The sequence below is a fragment of the Podarcis melisellensis genome (assembly GCF_964234715.1).
Source record: "Podarcis melisellensis genome assembly, chromosome: 5".
Classification (NCBI taxonomy): Eukaryota; Metazoa; Chordata; class Lepidosauria; order Squamata; family Lacertidae; genus Podarcis; species Podarcis melisellensis.
The window spans coordinates 71,710,002-71,732,472 of record NC_138537.1 but is presented as its reverse complement, the minus strand read 5'-3'; the positions used below and the strand labels follow the sequence as shown (position 1 = coordinate 71,732,472).

Here is a 22,471-nt window from a genome sequence, read left to right as displayed (position 1 = left end):
ATGGCTCTCCCTAAAGAACCCTGGGAACTGCAGTTTATTAAGGCTGGTAGGAACTGCAGCTCTGTGAGGGGTAAACTACAGGTACCAGGATTCTTGGGGGGAAGCTACATGCTTTAAGTGAATGGTGTAGATCTGGAGCTTTCTATGTAAGAAACACATGCTCTACTGCTGACAGCTATAAACAGCAGTAGAAAAATCACACGTGACAAGCAAGCATGTGAGAATGTACTTAATTTGTACAATTACAATTTGTATAATGTATGAACGTTTCTGATTTCAGGTTTCATTTGTGAAGGAAGAAGGGAGAGGTTTAGCACAAATGACACAAAGTCCTGGTGACGTGATCATATTTTATCGACCTAGCCCTCAGGAACTTGACAAGAACAAGATCTACTAAAACGAACAATGATATCACTATTAGAATACCTTGAAAACTGAGTGAAGTTATGATGGAAGAGCTGGTCAGTGGTTCACCAGTCCAGAATTCCACTGATATATCCTAAAACAATTATAACTCTCAATAGAAACCTGGAAGTTAAAACTCTATTCTGACAGAAACAAAAATTTATGCAGAAGATTTCATAGCTCTTTACCAAGAAGCAATTACTGTATTTACTTGAATCTAATGCTCCCTTTTTTGGCCAAATTATGTTGTAAAAATTAAGGTGCGGATTAGATTCAATGACACGTTTACAAATACTTTTTTTGGTTTCAAGTTTCTGAAAATTGAAGTGCACATTTGACTCGAGTAAATATGGTATGTTTTCTGGCTGGGAAATCATTGAAGTACACACAGAAGTCAAGTGCTCACAGGAGCTGCCACATTTATTTCAATGGAAGAGGGTGGTTCTATGTTTTCCCACCTTTATGTGCACAGAAACATTTCAAACATTTAAATTAATAAGGATTAAATTCAAAATGTTGCATTCTGATGATTAGGGGGCGGAGAAGCTTTGTGTGCTCTGATTCATGACTGCTGCAGTTTGATATTGTTCAAACAACTGCCTGTGGTGAGTTATTACGATTTCTGGTCATTTTTGCTCTGTGTAGCTTTTTCATTTCCATGCAGAGCCCCTGGCAGCATTATCTTACCCAGACGGTGACCCCATGTCACTTTTACAGGTATTCAAAGAGCATCATGTTTGAGGCTCCAGTACTCAGCTGGCATCAAATAATATGCAGCACAGACAGCTGCCTAGATACCATTCAGCCACCCCACATAAACAATGCTATGAACCAGAACTCCACTTTCCCAACCTTTTAGTCCTCAGTTAAGCTGCTGCTTTAAAAAGGCCAGCCAGATTGCCATAGAATTACAGGTTCAAGCAATACAATGCCAAATCCATATGCTCCTTACGTATATACTTACCAATAAAATGGTAAATACATATGTAACTAATTTACAAACAGGCTTCACTTTATCACTGATTCACAACTAATAGTGTAATGTTCAAATCACTTATAGCTAGATCTGGTCTGCAGTCTGATTGATGTGTTGAAATGAACCCCTGAAGCAAATGAATCTGACCATGTATGACTATTTGACTGTTTTTTATACTAGGTGCAAGCCATAAATGGCAAATATATAAGAGGACTTGTCCTCTATCTTGAACAATATAAGCTATTAACAGAACGTGATATAGAAAATGTGCAAGTATAGAGGAGAAAACTCAAGTAGGGAAACCATGAAGGCACTTTCACAGAATGAACACAAAATGGTACATTTCTGAACCAGTCATCAGGTTTAGGTCTAATTCAGCAAATCTCCTAGCAGAGCAATAATAGAGTCTGTAGTAGGGCAAAGTACCTGCCTTTGATCTCCCCCCAATGCTTCCTAACATTTTACACATTTGAGAGGTTGCTTAAACTTTGAACTATACCGCTGACAATCTAAGCTAATAATTACTTTTGGCAGACTGGTTGTTTTTAGCAGGTTTTTTAATTAAAAAAAAATACCCCACAGTCATTTCATGGTTGAAATAGTAGCCATGCTGTTCCCATTGAGAGATTCTCCTTTTCCTTTCTTGTTGAAAGGAACCCCATGAATTTGTGTCCTTGTTCATTTACATCTCCCAGTTATATTTTGATCAAGAATTTTGTTGCTCGCATCAGTACTCAGATCCTTGTGTAATCAGAAGCCCAGTGTGTTTGGCAGGGAGTCAATGTGTCCCAGCAGTTGGCTGTAAAGCATGTTACTTCCCTCACCTTGGCTGCCGCAGACAGTGCTTATGCCTAAATAGCATTTAGAGATACTGAAGTGCCTTATAGGCAGGTATTAGTTCTGTTTCTTACAACTAATTGGATGGTATCTAATTAGGAATATGAATGCACCTCCTTTCAATATACATGGAATTCTTTATTTTGGCTCATTTTGTGAGGCACTGTTCTGAACCAGATCTCTGCTTCAAGGGTAAGGGGAAGTGTGCCCTCTGTTATTAAAGCAAACCTCAGAAACACTTCAGGTGTCAAGCTCTCGTAACAAAGTCAATGAAACAGAAATGTCCAGATGGCGTGTCGGATTATTTAACTTCTTCTGACTTTTCCTTGAGTTGCCAATGTTAAGCATATTCTAATGCAGATTAAGTAACAGCTGGCACCAGTATCTGGGAAACATGGGCACCTGGACTAATTTGCTGTGATTCCTACTTTCCCATTCATTCTCCTTTGCACTAGCTAGCCCATCCGCAAGGAACCTCCAGCCCTCCATACGTTATTTGACCCCAACTTCCATTAGCCCCAGGCAGAAAGGACAATAGTAAGTGATGATGGAACTCGCAGTCCAACAACATTCGAAGATCCACATGTTTCCCATCCCGGCTGAAAGCTCTTGAGAAGGGTGAATTAAAAATGGCAGAAATGAACAACCTGTGTAACAGCTGTCTTTTGGGTATGGGGGAAGAATGAAGAGTTTCTACAGAGGGATATTTTTAAAAATAAATACTAGCAGCATTACAAACCCCAGGAACTGTCCCTGGACAAGACCATTTACAGCCTGATAAAGCATTTTGTTCAAAATGGAAAGGCAAGGCATAAGTACTATTAATAAATAATGAAATATATGTTATGCATTACAATTATATTAATCTGTTGGTTGGTTGTATTTTACAAAAGAAGCCTCACACAATAAGGAAGGGAATCCTGGCACAATTCAAACAACTATAGGAAACTAAATGCAAATATTACTAGAATAAGAGAACTACCCTCTCCCCGCTTCCAACATAAGATGATCACTCAAATGAATGACAGAAAATAGTGACTTCTATTTTTGTTAGGAACACATGTTGTGAAGTCTAGCAGTACAAATTCTATAGGGTCAGGTCATCATTGCTCCTCTAAACCTATCTTGCCCATAGCCTTCCAAATATGGACACAGAAGAGACTAGTCCACAAAAACATTTACTTGTCTGCCTTCCCATACATGCCTTTGTTAGCAATTGGTGGCCTAAGAGAAAAGGACCGGTGAAAGTGTCCTTTCCTCATTGTGCTGAGGTGACTCTCACTTGATACAGGCGAACAGGCAAGGGCTGCTTGAAAACCTGCCATAACGTTAAGCCTATTTTCATGTGGCACAGAAAAACTAGATTTCGATAATCATAGGACTAAACACCTCTGCTGGAATATCCTGTTCCATAATAAGTCTAGCAAGAGTTTTCAGCTAGCCTGTCTAGGAGAGAATGAGGGAGCAAGAGAAGAGAGTGAGAAAAGTGCAACTGTTCCTGTGCTATCAAGCACTAAGCTGTTATTTCAGGACTCTGATGGATGTCGAAAGCAGAGCTGAAACCAATTTTGCCTAAAGCAAAATTTGAGTAGAATTTGGAGGTTTGGTCTCTGATGGAATGTCCAATGAATCTCAAGGGGAGCAAAAGAATAAAAATAAGAGTTTCAATAAAACTCGAGGATTTTTGGAGCGGAGAAAGCTCTGCTCAGTGTTTACTAAAGTGTTCACTTCTTCCTACATCCTCTGCAAAAAGTCACCTCTATTCCCCCTGTCACATTCGCAACAGATCTTTTTCTGACCTCATCACACTATACAAGCACAGCAAGAAGACAGGGACATATTTTAATGGTTATTTTACTGGGTATTACCAAGGTGAGTGCTCTAAATGGCAAGTGCATTTCATACATGATTTTAACATCCATACTTGGTGTAGCACCATTAACAACACTGTGAATGAGCTAATTTGGGATTTTCAGTTCATTTGCTAATTTAGATGCAAGCCCAATCCTGAACACCCCCATGCCTCACAGTCTCCATGCAGTAATCTGCTACCAGTATTTTAGAAGTATTTCCTACAGAAAAGTCCCCATATTTTCATTATACCAAAGCACATGAAAATGCATGTTTGGGAAATAAAATTGATCTTCCTCTTCAGATATAAGGAAGTAAACATCCCTTGAAAACCTTTATCCTTTTATCTGGTGTATATTTATACTTTGTTCTTAGGGGAAAAAATGAACATATTGATAATGTAGCGAAAGTGTTTGCTCTGCATAATTTGCATGTAATGTGTGTGAAGAATGTGAAAGAAGCTTGCCATTTAACACAATCTTATTCATTTTGGCAGGATGAGGAATCTACATTTCTTTAGGATTTTCAAAAGCACAAAAGTTGGGACATGTATTCTCTCAAACCCAAGAGCACACAATCATTCACAGCTATTCACTTTCAAGCCATGTCTATCATGGAGCTGGAGGCTGAGAAACCAAAGTTGCTTCTGCTCTCATCAAATACCCTGTGTTCATGCAGTTCCAGTACAGAAATTAAATGTCTCTTTAATTTTAACCCCAGCCAAAGTTACTGCCTTGCATTGTCAATAGGGTTACTTTATGTTGTTACATCACCAGTCGGTACAGAACAAGACTCTTAATCTCAGGGTCATGGTTTCGAGCCCCACATTGGGCAAAAGATTCCTGCATTGCAGGGGGTTGAACTAGAGGATCCTAATAGTCCCTTCCAATTCTATGATTGTATAATCCAAAATTAGCCTTCAATCAAGTGGCAATAATAGCTTTTTCAAATAGCTGCAAAATTTCAAAACAATTTCTGTATAGCTAATATGATACACTGTCAAAAAAACTCTTCTTCATATGCTACACAAACATTCTATGCAATAACTCTTGCTTATTTTATTTTGCTAATGTGTTTTATTTGTTATATTATTTGGCTTGGGCAAAGAATACACATAAAGCATACATATTTGTGTTTATAAAGAGGACATTTGTGAGTAGTACAGATTCTTCCTAAGTAGGAGAAACCGCACACTGCACACCTTCTCTCTCCTGTGGCTGGTTCTGAATGTTACAGCGCAGTTTCTCAAAACAAAATGCAAACTATTTTTTGAAAGAATTTGTCTTTCACACTTGCTTAGTCACTTGGGTTTAGCTCTTGTTCCTATGAATGCTGCACAGCAATGTGTCTGACTAATTTGTGTTAATTGGCAATGCATGAAAGAATGAAGACACTTACCCGAATCATCATAACTGAACATCTAATATCATGAATTGTGTCATAGACCTTCTTGGAGATGTCAACAAACTGATTGTCATCAAACAGATGAATTGCATTCCTGCTTATCTTTTCCAATGCAGTGTTGACTTGACCAATAAACTCTGGAATCACTGTTAAATCAAATTAAAAAGAGAGAGAATTTTAAGGCAATTGTAGAATGTCTTCTTAGCCATTATCTTTCAGTTTTGAGAAATCCCATGTATTTGTTTTTTTAAAAAAAAGCTATTGGGGACAATAGTGGAAAGGAAAAAGAAAATGGAAGGTAGACACCTAGGTTAATAATAAGGCAACACATTAAAATTCTATTTGCCCACTTTTGAAGGGGTGGGGATTAAATGTTGATTCACATGATTGCTCCATGCATCGTACCCAATGGAAATCTCCCAGAACTTGCTGTACTTCGGCTCCCTGCTCATGTTTTTTATTAGTCCAGGACATAGTAGAGAACAGAAATGTTTAGACAGAAGGAAGAGAAAATGAATAAATGGTCGGTAACAATACAAGAATCAGTTCCTGCATTTCCCATCTTGTTTATTTTCTTTCACTTACTCCCCTCCCCCCCAGTTGGGTCCACATGGAGAATTGTTTTGTTTGTGTCATATTTCCAAGGACTGGCTTTGTCTGGCAACCTCTCTTTGTCCTGCTCTGGAGGAAGGGCACAAGAGCTCAGAATACTTTGCCAGGTTTGATGCCTGAGCTCAGTTTCAGGGACATTGCTCTATCAATTTAGTCTGAGGCACACGAGTACTAAGGGATTGTATAATAAGAACCAGGAACCAAAGTACACATCCATTATGAAGGGAAGGGTCAGGAATACATCTACATGTACATTTGATTATCTGATTATGCAACCAAGCTCTAACCTGCATTTTGCAACCTGCTTTTGTAGATACCTTATGAATGTACAAACTGCATGCATGCAAGGACCAGTTAGAGAATCGGACGAACATATGAAGATTACAAAAAGGACAGTATGCACAATATCCTTCATGTGTTCGCTTGGTCACCTGAAAAGGGCTAATGTGCACTGCCTTTCCCATTGTGTACCTCTCAAAAGCATGAAGGAGGCAAAATTCATCCCACATCTTACTAAGTAATTTCCATGCTGTCTAAAATAGAAGGGTGTGCACCATAACAAAATTAACTGCATTTTCGTCCAATGATCAATTTTGTATTCAAATAATTTACGACGGCTAAGCAATGCTATAAGTGCAATAGTCCACATTGCTAAGACATTGGCACTGCTACCACTAGCTAAAGTTATAATGACCTTTTTATCCCACAGGGCTTGCCATAGAAAGTCTCAGAATGGAGTCGTATCTTAAGACGTATTAAAAATAAAATGTAAAGAAACTTTCTGTGTAAAAGCTCAGCCAAGAGCTCTTTCTTTGAGTTTCATTTCCACGAGTTTTAAGTACCCATGAGTTAGGAGGTGCTCTGCCAAAAGCATGGAAGGTTTTTAGCATGAATCATGGAGCAATATTTGATTTGTAAAAGGTCACATGAGCATCCGTATCCAAACGGATAGGTTCTAACGGAATAGCATTTGACCTTGTGGAGACCTCAGTGGAAAGCACTTTAGTGTTCTCTGTATGTCTTAAGAGGGATGTTACTAAAACATTAGACAGGCTTTTTATCTAGCTATTATAATTATAACCGTCACTGTGGCTCTTCATTTTATTGTACCTTTTCCTGACAAGCTGGTGTATAGGAACTATAGCCCAGTAAAAAAAATTAACTTAAACGTATATATTGATTGAATGATACCACAGATCAGTTACCATCTATCCACTACAAAAACAATCCTGACATTAATAAGATACAAGGAGAAAAAGTACTATTACTTTCCGTCAAAACTCAGTAAAGGAAATTGTCACTGCAAAGAAGCCTTTTTTCAATTCCTAAATGATATGCAAGTTCTTATGGTGGTTTTGAACAATTCACAAGCAGAAACAACTATTTGGTTAAGAAATCTGGTGTGTCAACATGAAAAAGTCAGCAGTCCTATCCACATCAACTAAATTGCATCATCTCTGCAGGATGTCTGAGAACACATGTTTTGGTTTGGGCTGCAGGAATATGAACTGGGTATCAGTTCCTCCTCCCTTCTTTTCCTGCTTTGTCCCTTTATATCCAAGCCTCATTTACAAAAAAAATTCTGGTGAAAGAGTGGGACTTCAGATGTGCTTGTGCAACATGCGAACATTCCAACATCCCTAAAGCATCATCTCTTTTTTAAAGAGATTCAAGGAACATAAGGAACCTTGATACTAGGAACCTAAGGCCCAGGAGGCATACCATTCAAAAAATATTAAATACTGTATGCTACCAAGTATACGAAAGAGGGAAAAGATAAATGGATATAGTTCAATATTCCAGATATTAAACAGAATCTTTAACCCAGAATATATAAAGTACTTAACTTGACAAGACATTTGCACCCTCAGATCTCAGATCACACCAGTTGATCCTAATACATTTTAACGCTTGGCACATAAACTGATCATATATTAAGCATGCCAAGGAGCCCATGGCAAATTTCCATTTCAAATACAGGTGAACTGAGTTTCTTATCTTAAGCTTTCACGTTCCAATTTTCAATGCTATCTATAATTGAAGGAGTCACATGTTGAGTTTTGATTGTTGGCTTTGATTTGTTACATATTTTGAAAACCTATGCTTTCTGCATGCAGGCCAGGCAGAACAGACACTAGTGTTTCTGTTGCCAGCCACATTGTTTGCAATGGGGAATTCAGATTGATTTAACTGTTCTGATTATGAAAATGGATTCCTATCAGAAGTACTATATGTCTGCTAACAGTGATAGACAAAGGGTAAACATTTTGTGCATGCACAAATCTTAGGAGCCAGCAAATTTTTCAATTGAGATGAAAGCACAAGTAACAGGACTGCTTGGGACTTGCTCTTAGTACCGGTATATTCTATTTTTTGCCACAGCCTACCCACTGCCATTCTTTTAGGCAATAATTAGTTAAGAAGTTCCAGGACTCAAGCAACATGGAAATAACTTTAAAAGTCCTCCAAGGAAGTTTTAATATTTAATGCTGTACTGTTTTTAACATTTGACTGGGAGCCGCCCAGAGTGGCTGGGAATACTCAGCCAGATGGGCGGGGTATAAATAATAAATTATTATTATTATTGTTATTATTATTATAAACTGTATACCAGTTTACACTAGTGCACAGTCTAAAATAAATTGAAGTGTTGGTAAATTCTTATTACTGCACAAACAACACTTTTGGAAATTAGACTTAAATGTGTCTCCAATTTCTAGTTGAGAAAAAAGTGTAACTCCAAATGTCAAAATCTTGGAAAGCACTGATGTATCTGCTATAGTATATAAATAATTCTAATAGACTAGATAAGATAACCTTCTAATGTAAGAGAATGAAATTGGCCAAGGGGTGTGTGGGTGGGTGTGCACACACACACATACATAAATGTATTGGCCAAAATGTTTTAAGTGCCATTGGGTCATCATTCATAATATGCACAAATAATTCCAGGGCAAGTTATTAACAGTACAGCAGAATCCATAATGAGTAGTTGAGAAATGATCTGTTCAAATATAGATGAAAATGAAACAACAAAGAAGAGAAAAAGAATGATTGTATTAATGCAGTAGAAAAACTATTTTGGCTCTTTAAAGAAGCTTGAACTGTATGACACAGGCAATCTCTGGATATCACAGAAATCTAAGCTTCTTTGCAATTAGTTTTTGCAATGCAGTACAGAAAAGGGAAAGATTAAGTTGTTTCTAAATTTTGTTACACGGTGGCATAGACATTCTGTAATGTTTCTGTAATTAAATGTCATTGGTTTCACATTTTGTACATTATCACGAGAGACAGCTCATAAGGACATCCATAAGTGGGGGGCTAACCAGATCTGCCACAACATGCTTTTATATCTGCTCTACATCTTAGGCCTTGATTGTTCATATTTAATCATAAATTATATAATAGCAAGCTTGAAGGCTGAAGTCAGAAAAGCTGATTAAAATATGATTCCAGGCACAGTGGGAAGAAGGGTGCAGAACCTGCAATAACGTATTTCCCTTTTGGTAATTTTTTTTAAAAAATTATTTTATTAATTTTCCAAAAACAAAAAAAATAAAAGCAACAATACATATTCAAACATAGAAAAAAGGGGAGTTGACTTCCCCCTATTCCCTTCCCTGGTTCCATTGTTTATCTTCATACCGCATGTCCATTTTAAATTATAAAATCATTAAAATTACTTATTGTCCAGTCACAATGTCTTTACAAGCCTTTTTAATCCTTTTGGTAATTTTTACATAACAGGAAAATATCTGGTTAAATGCCACCTCAGCCACAAATTCATCCAGTGGCTTTAGCCAAGCCTCTGTTGTCTCAGCTGCACCGCTCTCTACCTGCAAAATGGGGATAGCAACACTGACCTATTTTATGAGGGGCTTTTTGAACATTTATAATGTGGTACATATATGCTAAATATCCTGTGGGATTTGCAGGCCAATTCTAAACATGTTTGCTCTGCAGTCCCACCCTGCAATCATGTGTTTCTCGCATCTTGGCAAGTATGCCTAGGACTTTAGCCTTAATTTAAGCATCTTGTTAGAAAGTGTCAGCATCCTTCGGGGTTCGGGAAGCCAGCTGGCTAGCCCCCAGCTGGATCATGCCCTTCCAGCAGTGATGATCCCCCGATCTCTGGTGTGATGTAAATCAGCAACTCAGACTTCAAAGCCTGAGCACACTATATCAGCAGAGCATACTGTGCAAACAGAAGTGGCGTGAGGCTTGCGGAAGCATACTAACAAGCTACAGATTTATTAAGCATAAATCAGGACAAGGAAAACATGTCGTCTCTCTTTCATCTCATCAGAGAGTGTCAAAAGCAAAGACTATAAACAACAGAAGTTCCCAGCAAACTGTGCTGGAACATAAACAGACATGTGACACGCAACAGTTCCATGTCTGCAATTAAAGGTGGAATGGAAATTCCCAACAGAAAGCACCCCTACCCTAAGGAATTGATTTACACAACTTCTGACACATTACCTGCATGGCAGTGGATGGCAGGGTAGGGCTGCATCATTCACCTGATCTCTCTTGATTGTTACAGCAAACCAGGATGGAGAGGAGGAGAAAGGACACAGTGGTGACAAGGTCATTTTGGTGTAAAGACACTGGTAGGAGTGCTGCATTGGTTCCACTTTGTTGGAGATCAGGTGAGTGGCACAGTCACACCATGCTATCTGATGCAGTTTCTCTGGCCTTCATCCCACCCTACATTCAGAGGAAGCAATGGACAGAAAGTAGACACTTCTCAGAGAGTTGTTATTTATTCCCTACTACAGAACTTCTAGGCCGGAAAAAAATGCTTTGCCCAACTCCTCAGACTCAAAAAACACTCTCTCAATGCAATCCCTATCACCTCCATGTCACAGGAGCTAACAGCTGCAGAATTGGGCAATAAACCTATAAACGCTTACTGGATTTTAGTAAAGTAAAAGTTCAGGTTATACAACAAACAATAGAAAATGGCTTTAGAATCTATCAAGAACATCTCCTGAGGCTTAAAACTGAGATTGATTCAGCAAAAATTAATGTATCAAGTATTATCTAATACAGATAGATGCTGAAGGTGTAATGCTGGAAATGACTCATTGAGACATGTGATTTAGAAGGGAATTCAAGGAGGTAAAGGTTCTCAAGAGCTACTAGCTTTGATGGCTATGTTCTGCCTCCATAGTTGGGGGCAGTATTCTTCCAAATACCAGTTTACAGAAGTCACAGGAGAAGAAAGTGCTCTTACATTTGGGTCCTGCTTGCGGGATTCCCATAGGCATCTAGATGGCTACTGAGAAAACAAGATGCTAGACTAGATAGACCCCTGACCTGATCTAGCAGCTGTTCTTATGTTCCAATGATATGGGTACGTCCAATGATACAAACAACAACTTCAGACCAAAATGAATGTCTCAATTTTGTACTGCTGAAACCCTCAATATTTGTAGACTATCGTGCACCTTTGAATTGCTACTTTCTGTTTAAGTGTATGAGACAGGGAGTTGTGGCCATCTTGCCCACTTAATGCTTTTGCCCACCTTAAAAAGAGAATGACAGGCTGAGGCCACGCCCACCTGCATACGCTCTCCTCAGCGAGGAAGAGATGGTGCCCAAGTGTTCATGTTGCTGATGCTGCCTGTCTGAAGGAGAGCGGGCCATTTTAACCTCATGCTGACACTGTCTTCTTGAAGAGGAGAGACATGCCATTGTGGCCTCAGGCTGATGCTGTCTGCCTGAAGACAACATTGGCCTCTGACTACACACTGCTGTCCATTTGCAAAACAAATATACCCTTTGTACCCAGGACCACATAGGAATTAATTATTTTTTTACTCCCATCCTGTCGTGTGCATGCTTTTCTTCCCAGGGGTTACCAACGCTTTCTATGACATGAGTGAATGCTGGCAAACCTGTGTGATGTTTGCCCGCTGTGCTATGTTCTCATACTACCTGTCAGTCATCTCTCAAATCAATGAGAGCCACTGAAGAGTGAGCAGTCAACCTGTGGGGATGAGAAAACATCAGAAAACCAGCTCAAGAAGGTGTGTTGTCGTTCCTACAGAGAAGAGAGATCTAAAATTAAATGGACAATGGAAACTAATTTTTTAAAAAAGACTAAACTGGAACTTTAATACCTGCTACACATCCTGGTCCACATGATGTGTATTCCATATTAAATTTATATATAAAGTGGCAGTTCATAATTGAGAAGAATACTTTTGCATAGCGTTGGATTACTTCATTTTAAAAAGATATAATGGGAATTGTTTTTCAAAGGAAAAAATTGCATTAAGGTAAATGGAACTGGGAAGCTATGTTAAGAACATTTTTGCCTTTCATTATCTCAGCAGAATTAATCTGGGGGTCAGTAATAAAGGTAGGAAAATATTTAACCAGAATGGAGAAATGTTACAAATAACAATATTTCAGTATAAAGGCTGTGAGCTAGATTTAGTCTGCACGTCTAGAACAAAGAGAATAATGTAGCTTTATTGAAAAGAACATTTACAGAATCTAGGCTTAATAGCACAATCATATTTACTTTTTAGATGTGTATCCCACCCTTCCTTCCAAGGTATTCCAGGGCTATTCCTATCTACTCAGAAGCAGGTCCCTTTATGTCCAATGAGTCTTATTCTCCACTAAGCACGTATACAATTGCGCCCTAAATAACCATTACTATAGTAAACCTTTGGCATACCATCTATGCTTAGAAGTCTTACCCCTGCCTCATGGATGGAGAACCTGTAATCCTGCAGGCATTGTTGGACTCCAACTTCCATCAGTCTCAGCCAGCATGGCCAATGGTAAGGATGATGAGAATCAGAGTCCAACAATATCTGGAGGGCTGCAGGTTCCCCAGGTTCTGCCTTACATAATGTCGTTACTGTATTGCATTGCCCCAAGAACAGGAAGAAAGACAAGGATGAAGCAGCTACAGTGAATGATTACCACAGCTTTCTTAAAGGATCAAACACCTATGGGGCAATGGATATAGTGTCACATTTTTTGGCAGTACCTACCCTGGCTTTGAGCCCCATAACTACTAGTATATTGTCAAGCAGAAAGCACCTCCAGTCCTGAACAGCCAATCCTCCAGGTCAGCAAAATTAATTCTGCCCAAAGGGACTCTAAAACCACCCCAGGTGGCACAAGCATTTCTGGAGTACACTAGGAAATGGAGAGAGACTTGTGGGTACTTTTAATTTCTCCCCGGGCACGCCTGTCATCCAGGGTTGGCAAGCCCAGGGTTCATCGTGGGACAAAGTCTGGACTGGAGTGACCAAGGAAACAGTAAAAGGACTTGTAGTAACATAGAAAGCTGCCTTACACAGAGGCAGACCATTAGTCCAGCTACACCAAGATTGCATACCCTCCAACATTTCTCCAGTGAAAATAGGGACGTTCTATTCAAATAAATAGGACGACTCTTGAGAGTCCCATGGAGACTCTTGAGACTCTTGAGAGTCCCATGGACTGCAAGAAGATCCAACCTATCCAATCTTAAGGAAATCAGCCCTGAGTGCTCACTGGAAGGACAGATCCTGCAGCTGAGACTCCAATACTTTGGCCACCTCAAGAGAAGAGAAGAGAAGACTCCTTGGAAAAGACCCTGATGTTGGGAAAGATTGAGGGCACAAGGAGAGGAGGACAACAGAGGACGAGATGGTTGGACAGTGTTCTCGAAGCTACAAACATGAGTCTGACCAAACTGTGGGAGGCAGTGGAAGACAGGAGTGCCTGGCGTGCTCTGGTCCATGGGGTCACGAAGAGTCGGACACGACTAAATGACTAAACAACAACAATTCAAATAAATAAATAAAGCCCCACCCATCTGACTGGGTTGCTCCAGCTACTCTGGGCAGCTTCCACCACATATAAAAACAAAAAACATTAAACACTTAAAATCTTCTCTATACACGGTAACTTCCAGATGTCTTCTAAAGGTTGCATAGTTTCTTATCTTCTTGGCTTGGGGGTCATAACTACATGCCCTCCAACATTTCTCCAATGAAAATAGCGACATCCTAAGGAAAAGTGGGACATTCCAGGATCAAATCAGAAACTGACAGCTTCTGTAAATTTGGGATTGTCCCTGAAAAATAGGGACACTTGGAGGGGCTGGAATTTGGGACCAGTTTGCCCCAGCAGGCCACATCTTCTCCCTCCACTCCCACCTTGACAGATGGGCGGTGCCACCCAGTTGGTGTCAGGTGACTGGTAAGTGTGTGGTTCCACCCAACTGTCTAAGCTGGGCTGCAGGGTGTGGGGGGAGGGGTCTGCTTTAGCAGTGCACCCCCTGCGGGGAACATGCTGGCAAAGCAGCATCCAGCACAATTGAACTCAGAGTGGAAAGTGCAATCGTGCTGGCTGCAAGGGTTACTTTTGCCAGCTTGTTCTCTGGCAGCGATAGGACTGGCAGCATAGCACCCAGCAGAATTGAACCACACCCCCAATCATCAGCTGATATCACCCAGTAACATCAGCTTGTGGTCAGGTGGCTGTGGTTTTTGTTTTCAAATTTTTTTTATTGGTTTTCACAAAATTAAAAAACACACTAACAAATAAACAGACAAACATAAATCATAAGCTTATTAAACCTAATATTCTTAACATTGTTAAATTACTTCCTCGTATCCCCTAAGTTGAATTTCAATGAATATCATTTTAACGGTTTTCCAAATCAAAGTTCTTAAAATCTTAACTTAATCACTTAACATCAGTCTTTCTTCCCAATTTAGCATTAAATATAGTAATTCCTCACATTACTTATTTAAATCCTAGGCCTAGCTGGTAATTGCAAGCTTTTTCCAATTAATTTAACTTGATATATTTAGCTAAATAGTCATTAAATTTCTTCCATTCTTCCTGATACTCCTCCTCATTCTGGTCGCGGACTCTTCCAGTCAGGTCGGCTAGCTCCGAAAAGTCCATCATCTTCATCTGCCATTCTTCCACAGTTGGTAATTCTTGCATTTTCCACTTCTTAGCTAGTAATATTTGAGCAGCAGTTGTGGCATACAAAAATAATTTAACATCTTTCTTGGGCAATTCCAAGCCTGTTATTCCAAGAAGAAAGGCCTCTGGTTTCTTTAGAAATGTATATTTCAACATTTTTTCAATTCGTTATAAATCTTTTCCCAGAAGTCTTTCACCTTGGGGCAGGTCCACCACATGTGATAAAAAGTTCCTTCTTTTTATCTTTCTTTACATTTCCAACATAGGTTGTCACAGTTATGATAAATCTTTGCTAATTTAACAGGGGTCAAGTACCATCTATACATCATTTTCATTATATTCTCTTTTAACATTGTACATGCAGTGAACTTAACCCCTTTCTTCCACAATCTTTCCCAATCCTCAAACATTATGTTATGTCCTACATCTCTTGCCCAATCTATCATTACTGATTTAACTTGTTCATCCTTTGTATGCCACTCCAACAGTAACTTATACATTTTAAACAGATTTTTAACTTTAGAATCCAACAACTCCGTCTCCTGTGGTTTGGGGTAAATGGTTTCGTGTGCCAATCTTGGTCTGGAGGCAAGAGGTTCTGCAGCCCTGGCCTATACTGGATGGAAGCAAGCTCCCTATGGTTTCAAAGAGAGAACAGCCCTACCTGAAGATGCCAGCGACATGTGTGCTCTTTGTATATGGGGTTGAGCCACCTCAGCATGATTGGACCTCAAACAGCAGGGGTGCATCTGTAAATGATCTATGGAATTGGCCCTGCCCACGTTGCTACCCGATTGAAATGTGGATTAGTTTCACACCACTGTGACGTAATCATGACTTTTCTAACTTTACAGTAGTGTGAATGGATTCAATATTGATTATGTCTTTGACTGGCTTCTCAGCATTAATCTACGTCCATGTGAATCCAGTCAAGGAACAGTGCTTCTGTAGAAGCAGCACCAAAAAACACATGCTTTAAAAACATTCCTTATTTTATCATAAAAAGGAAGCCATATATGTTATCCCCATAGGATTAAAAAAAACCCCTGCTTGTTCTGTTTACAGAAGCTGAGATATTTTGCCAATTTTCATTTGCTTACATGTTTGTCTTTATGAAGCTCATAAAATAACAATGGGAATTGAATTCAATAGCAAAAAAATAAAATAAAAAAATAAGCCCAGTATTCATTTCTACTTGAATGACAGTGAGTGGATTTTTTAGCTCTTGCCTGGAGCATGCCTTTTGCAAATGCAAAACAAAGCAGTTTCCTAATAAGGTTTCCTCACTGAAGCTGAACTTCCTTTACCCAAACGTGGAGGCTGCGGTTCAGACACATCCATCAATGGAAATGTGCTCTCCTAAGCAATGACCAGACAGAACACTGGAGCAAGTACCTTAAAAGAGAAGACAGTTTTTTGTTTTGTTGCGTTGTTGCTCCTAAAGTGGCATCACACTTGGTAAGAATTATGCATAGTGAAAAAATGTATTTTCGCTGATCAAACAAATCCCAGATTCCACAACTTATTTAAAACAGATTGTTGCTTATGATCTCATAGAAGAGGGGTAGATGAATACAAAAAACACCCCCACAGCAACAGTATTCATTGAGTCAGAGATTTGAATATAAATAGCCACTTACGGGGAATCAGGGTGTGAAACTGCAAAGCAGAAATGTTTGTAAGCTGAGGATTTATTTTTTATTTCTGGGAACAGTATTTCTTGCTCTCTACTGGAAACAAAGGTTACCAACTCTCCCTTCCCAGGAGAGGGATATCAAAAGCTCCACTGAAAGGAGAAGTTTATTCACACTTAACTTTCCCCACTGCTACCGTTCACTCAGCTGTTGTGGGATGCAGTATTCCACCTCTGGTGCTGATTTGCCACAAAGATGGCATGACTGACAAGCACAATCTATCCAGTGTGTGTCTCAATGACCAACAGAAAAAGAAAAAAAACCCACACATTTTGGCCTGCTGGTACAAATTCACACTAAGACAAGGATCCTAGCTGCAATTGAGAGACAGAACCTATAGCTGGAAAGAGGTTTTTTTTTACCCCTCTCCCAAAGAATCCACATATATGCTTTATATCGTATTTTCTAACTATGTTCTGAAACAGATGAAATAATTTCCACAAGCCAACTTAGATGTGCCAGGCCAACACATCTAAAGCTTCCATTGCCTTTTTTGCACCTGCATCACATGATAACACAGCAAAGTTGAGTTCAGCAAAATAAATAAATAAATAAATAAAGATTTCCTCTATTGGTTCTAGCTAATAAGTTCTCAGACAGCTCAAATGTTTTAAGTATCTTGTTATTTTGTGGGATAAACATTAACATAATCCTTTAAGTAGTGTATAAGATGCTGTAATGAAGTGTTTCACTAAAGTGCTCCGTCGTTGCGTATACTGAACCTATACCTGGCGATGATACTGAATGGCAGAGGACAATTTATAACCTACATTTTAAATCATGTCTTGAATTTTTGAGTTCATTCCCTGATTTATATTCAGTATGTTGTGCACAGATAATCCATTGTTATTAATGGATTTTATTATCCCGATGCAGCTTGCAAACAGAATGAAATCCCTGGCTTAGAACTCCAGGTAGAATTTCAAGGGTTCTATATTTGTCTTTTGAAAGAAGTCTGAAATACAAGAAATAGCTGAATTGATCTAAGAATATAAGGACATAGAAAGAGCCCTGCCGTATCAGACCAAAGACCCACCTAATCCAGCCGCCTATTCTCACAGTGGCCAACCATATGCTTATGGGAAGCTCATAGGAAAGACACCAGGATGACAGAACTCTCTCCACTTGCGCTCCCCATCAGCTGGTATTCAGGGGCACTCTGTGTTTGATACTGGAGGTAGTAAACAGCCATCACATTTAGTAGCCATGAAGACTCTTATACTCCATGAATTTGTCTAACCCACTTTTAAAACCATCCAAGTTGGTGGTCATCAACTCCATCTTGTGGCAGCAAATTCCATACCTTAACTAAGCACTGTGTGAAGAAGTAACTCCTTTTATCTAGCATGGGTAGCCTGTTGCTTCTGCTCTGCAATTCATGGATTGAATTCCAGGGCTCATGTTTTCTGATGGAAGGGGAGCTAGTTGTGACAGAGGGAGATTTTCTATCAGAGGAAGGTTACTGAAGGGGAGCCTTGAGACCTAACTCCTTGCTTGTAATCCTCAAGAGCAAGAAGATAGAGGATTCCTATGCTCCCTCAAAGAGAGAGGGGGGAAATGTTCCACATCCATGGTTTCCCCTTTCCATAGGCTTTTCTTTCTTACTTTCTCTTTCTCTTTCTTTTGCTTACAGTTTTTGGACTTGTAAATCAAGTCTTGAAAACCTATTGATATTTTGTTTGCAAAACTCAATATGCCATGTTGTTCAGTCTCCTTTGTAGTTTGGGGTTTAGACAATTAATTGTTCAGCTTGGGGTTAAGGCAAATAATTTGTTCAATTTGCTGCATCTTTGATCCATTTGCTAGAGGTGAGCGGCCTCTATGGCACATTATAAAATCTGCAATTATTAGGGCAGAAGTGTACATTATTGCAGACATGGGACTGTAGCTAAAACTGACATTTCACATGTCACATTCCTCTGCCTGTCCCCATTAAATGTAGTTTCACATCCCATGGTATGACACATCACTGTGCTTTTCCTTGTATGCGACAGCCCATGTAGTTGAGTGGCAACAGAGACATGCAGAACTTAACATTACATCATGAGCTATGAAACTACACATTATGGGGTGGGGAGGGAATACAATAGATACATTTCCCCTCTAAACACAATCCCATGTCTCTTGCAGTACGCAGTTCAGCCTTTAGGCTATATGCAATCCTACCAAAGGAATTCCTCTCATAAGATGCCATTTGTGTTTAATTCACAAATGGCATTTTCTCTCTGACCAAGCCCTGTGACCTGCAGTTCACCAGTCACATAATGCTCTCTCTGAAATGTCTGTACTATGGCAAATTATCCTCCTCAATATTCTGTATTTTTTGATTACACCTGCTTGCTGAGCCCCATGATCTGCACTTTTTTCTAATTTAATGGAGATACATTTTGGCAGTTGAAAGCTGTACCTTGAGCTATTTATAGCCTTTAATGCTGAGTGAGATCTTGGAAATGACACCAATGTCCAAACAAGCTCAATATTTAAATGCAGAGGTGCGATTTCCCAAGCCAAATAAGTACCGCTCAGACATGATGCTTATTTTTTTGTCCAAGACAAATTGTCCGTGACCAATTGTATCACTTTGACAAAACTATATTTACCACCAGACACAGGTGAAGCTGTGTACAGTTTCACTGATTTATTTCACAATAAACATTAAAACTGTAGCCCACACATGCATAACCCAGGTCAGATAATCGATGATGACATTTATTGACTGTTTAAGGACAGGACAGGTAAATCCAGTGATTTGCTCCCAATGTCCCTTCCAGCAACTTATCAAACAAACAAGTGTATTTCTATCACATTTCAATTTAGCATAAGTTTTTTTATATCCTATTTCTGCATTAATTTGCAATTTATAGAAAATCTGTCTAAATTCATAAATACACATAGTTCAATGTATTTTCTCCCAATTCTAAATATGCAGTGCTACATGCATTTTTGTACATATTTTGAGCAAAGATCAGCACTGCAAAGCTTGAAGAAGTGTGAAATCTGAAGGATAACAGTGTTCGAAGCTGCACATTTGTATGGGAGATGTGGAGCAGGTCCGTTTGTATCAGAATTCCTCAAGCATCCCTTGTGATATCACTGATTTTCTGATTGAAGCTTTATGTACACAGCTCCACACATAGATCAGGAAAGGAACTACATATGCAGCATCTATTTGCATGTGCTATTCCACATCTACCTAGGGATGCCCAGGTGGAATGAAGCCTACTTCAACTGGCACATGTCCACCAGTAGAACTGGGGCATCTGTATTTATTGCTTAACACTTCCATGCATGTTCTATTATAATTTCCTGGGAAATGCATATGCCACATCTACAATGTTTAATTAGATCACATTTTCAAAGACAGCATGTTCAAAGAGTAATCCAGTTCTAAATATTCTACTTCTGATTCAAGTTAAACTGTATTGGAATTCAAATCAAACCTGGGAGGCTTTAGTTTACATTTTATACACATTTTCAGTTTGACAACTTTTATATCACTTAATGATACACATGTCAAAAAAGAAGAAAGACCAAGTCAATATAGGAAACATGCAGCATTATTTGGATCAGAAAGCATAATTGCTCAATAAGGCTAAAAATAAAAGCCAAGTAAGAGCATTGAGATTTTGGCTGCAGTGCTGCACACATTCAGCTGCTTTAATACCCAGTGAAGTTAGCGGAATTTACGCAGCCTGACTGTACACAGGACTGCAGCCCTTTCCAATTAAATTTAGCCAATATGAAGCAAAGGCCAGTTAACCAAGAAAACCCAATCACAGTCTACTGGCATTTTGTAATAGTGTATCCAAAAAGTGCAAATAGTTTGGTTTGGGGTTTTTTTTTAAAGAAGATTAAATAGAATGTGGCAGAGAGAGAGCACGCGCTAAAGATCAGACAGCTTTCCAGCTTTTGCATCTGGCTCAATTAAAATTCCTGGCAATTCAGAACATGGTGACAGCTCACTGTGAGCAGTAGCCATGGCCCCACCTGCAAGGAAATGCGAAGTACCAATAGCCAGTCTAAAATCAGGAGAGAAAATAAACATATTCTCTTTATTTTGTGTATGGTGAGAGTGCCAGTACCTCTCTGTGTAAATGGTCTATTGGACATGAACAGAGATGGGTTTTGTACAGGTATCCAATATGATCTGACTAATCCATCCCTGGCTGTTGACTTTCTACTGTGCTTCCAGGCAGTGAGAAGTATTGCCCATTCATATGCTGAGCTTAGAGCTTTCGATCTTCCCCATGGCGAGGGACCATGGCTCAAGCTTTACATTCTTAAGGTCTCAGGTATCCCTTGGTATCTCCAGTAGATAAAGAGATAGAAGTCCTCTTTCTTCCTGAGACCCTGAAGGAGGCTCCCATTCAAGAGTAGAATATACTGTTCTAGATAAACAAATACAGCCCCCCCCAATTGCACACCATGGGTGCACAACGGCATACAGTGGTACCTTGGGTTACATACGCTTCAGGTTACAGACTCCGCTAACCCAGAAATAGTACCTTGGGTTAAGAACTTTGCTTCAGGATGAGAACAGAAATCGTGTGGTGGCGGCGTGGCGGCAGCAGGAGGCCCCGTTAGCTAAAGTGGTACTTCAGGTTAAGAACAGTTTCAGGTTAAGAACGGACCTCCAGAACAAATTAAGTTCTTAACCCGAGGTACCACTGTATACATGTGGCACCGGGAAATAAATAATTCAAATCAAATCTGGAAATGGTGAGGAGAGGAGACCCTCCCCAGAGCCCCCAGACTCCAGTGAGGGCAAAGGAAGCTCCAAAGAGACCGGAGGCACTGTGGGGCTTTGTTTACACTGCTCCGCCTCCCCCGCCTAACAGTTGGTGTCCAGGTTAGTGCAGCAGCCACTTTCCTGTGCATCCTCCAGGCTCCAACCAGCCCCAGAGCTTCAATTCTTGTTTTGGATACAGTATTTTTGGTCTGGATTGAAGAGAGAATGGCAGGATGGATGTTTAGAGGCTGTGTAAAGGGTGCTCCCCACTTTACGTGATTTCACTCATGTGCATGGGCCTGGAACGTAACCCCCAAGTAAGTGGGGAGTTGCCTACACTCTGACCTGGTATAAGGCTGCCTCCTTTCTATTGCTTTATGCTTGTTACACACAGCACATAATGCAGAATTCAACTGAAGTTTTAAAGAATATTTTTTTAATCCTCATGTGCCCAGTTACTTGACAGTATGTTCTCAGCTTCTCAGGGCTCAACTGTGGCCTGAAAAGACATTATTCCGATTCAGAATATGCCCATGGTGGCTTTCGTTTTCTCTGTTTTAATAAAACCACAATAAAGTTGTGTTTGCTCTTAAAAACACTTAAATGAAGTACTAGATAAAAAAAAAAAAAACCAGGCCAGTAAAAGCCACTTTCTCATTCAGCTTCTCTTGCATGCCATACAAACAGCATTAATTTGAAAATGTTAGATGTTCCACAGGTTATATAGATGAAACACTACATGTGCTCCTCATCCTTCTTTTGCAGACAAAATATAGTGCTTTTAAAATTTGTCACCTTTTCTGTCACGCTGCACAGCAACAAAAAAGGCAACAGATCCACAAACTGCAGAATGTTGGCAGTTCCATCTGGAATACAGGATAGGGCATGAACTTTAAGTGATGTTATAATATCAGTGACTGACAGGTGGGCAACCCAACCCACCTTTTGAAGTGATAATCACTGGATCCAGAGGGATCCAACTTCCCATGCCATAATAAATTTGTCAGC

The 22,471-nt window shown here is 39.6% G+C and overlaps 1 protein-coding gene across 9 annotated transcripts in view; it reads right to left on the bottom strand.

The window, feature by feature from the left end:
• Positions 1 to 22,471, bottom strand: part of CTNNA3 (catenin alpha 3) — a 564,841-nt gene that overhangs the window by 81,277 nt on the left and 461,093 nt on the right. For all 9 annotated transcript variants that reach the window (XR_014168802.1, XR_014168803.1, XM_081913569.1 and 6 more), the window contains one exon: positions 5,468 to 5,619. Coding sequence is in view for 7 of the 9 variants with exons in the window: in XM_081913569.1 (XP_081769695.1) it covers positions 5,468 to 5,619 (152 nt within the window). In the remaining 2 variants the exon portion in view is untranslated. The remainder of the gene's footprint in view (positions 1 to 5,467; positions 5,620 to 22,471) is intronic.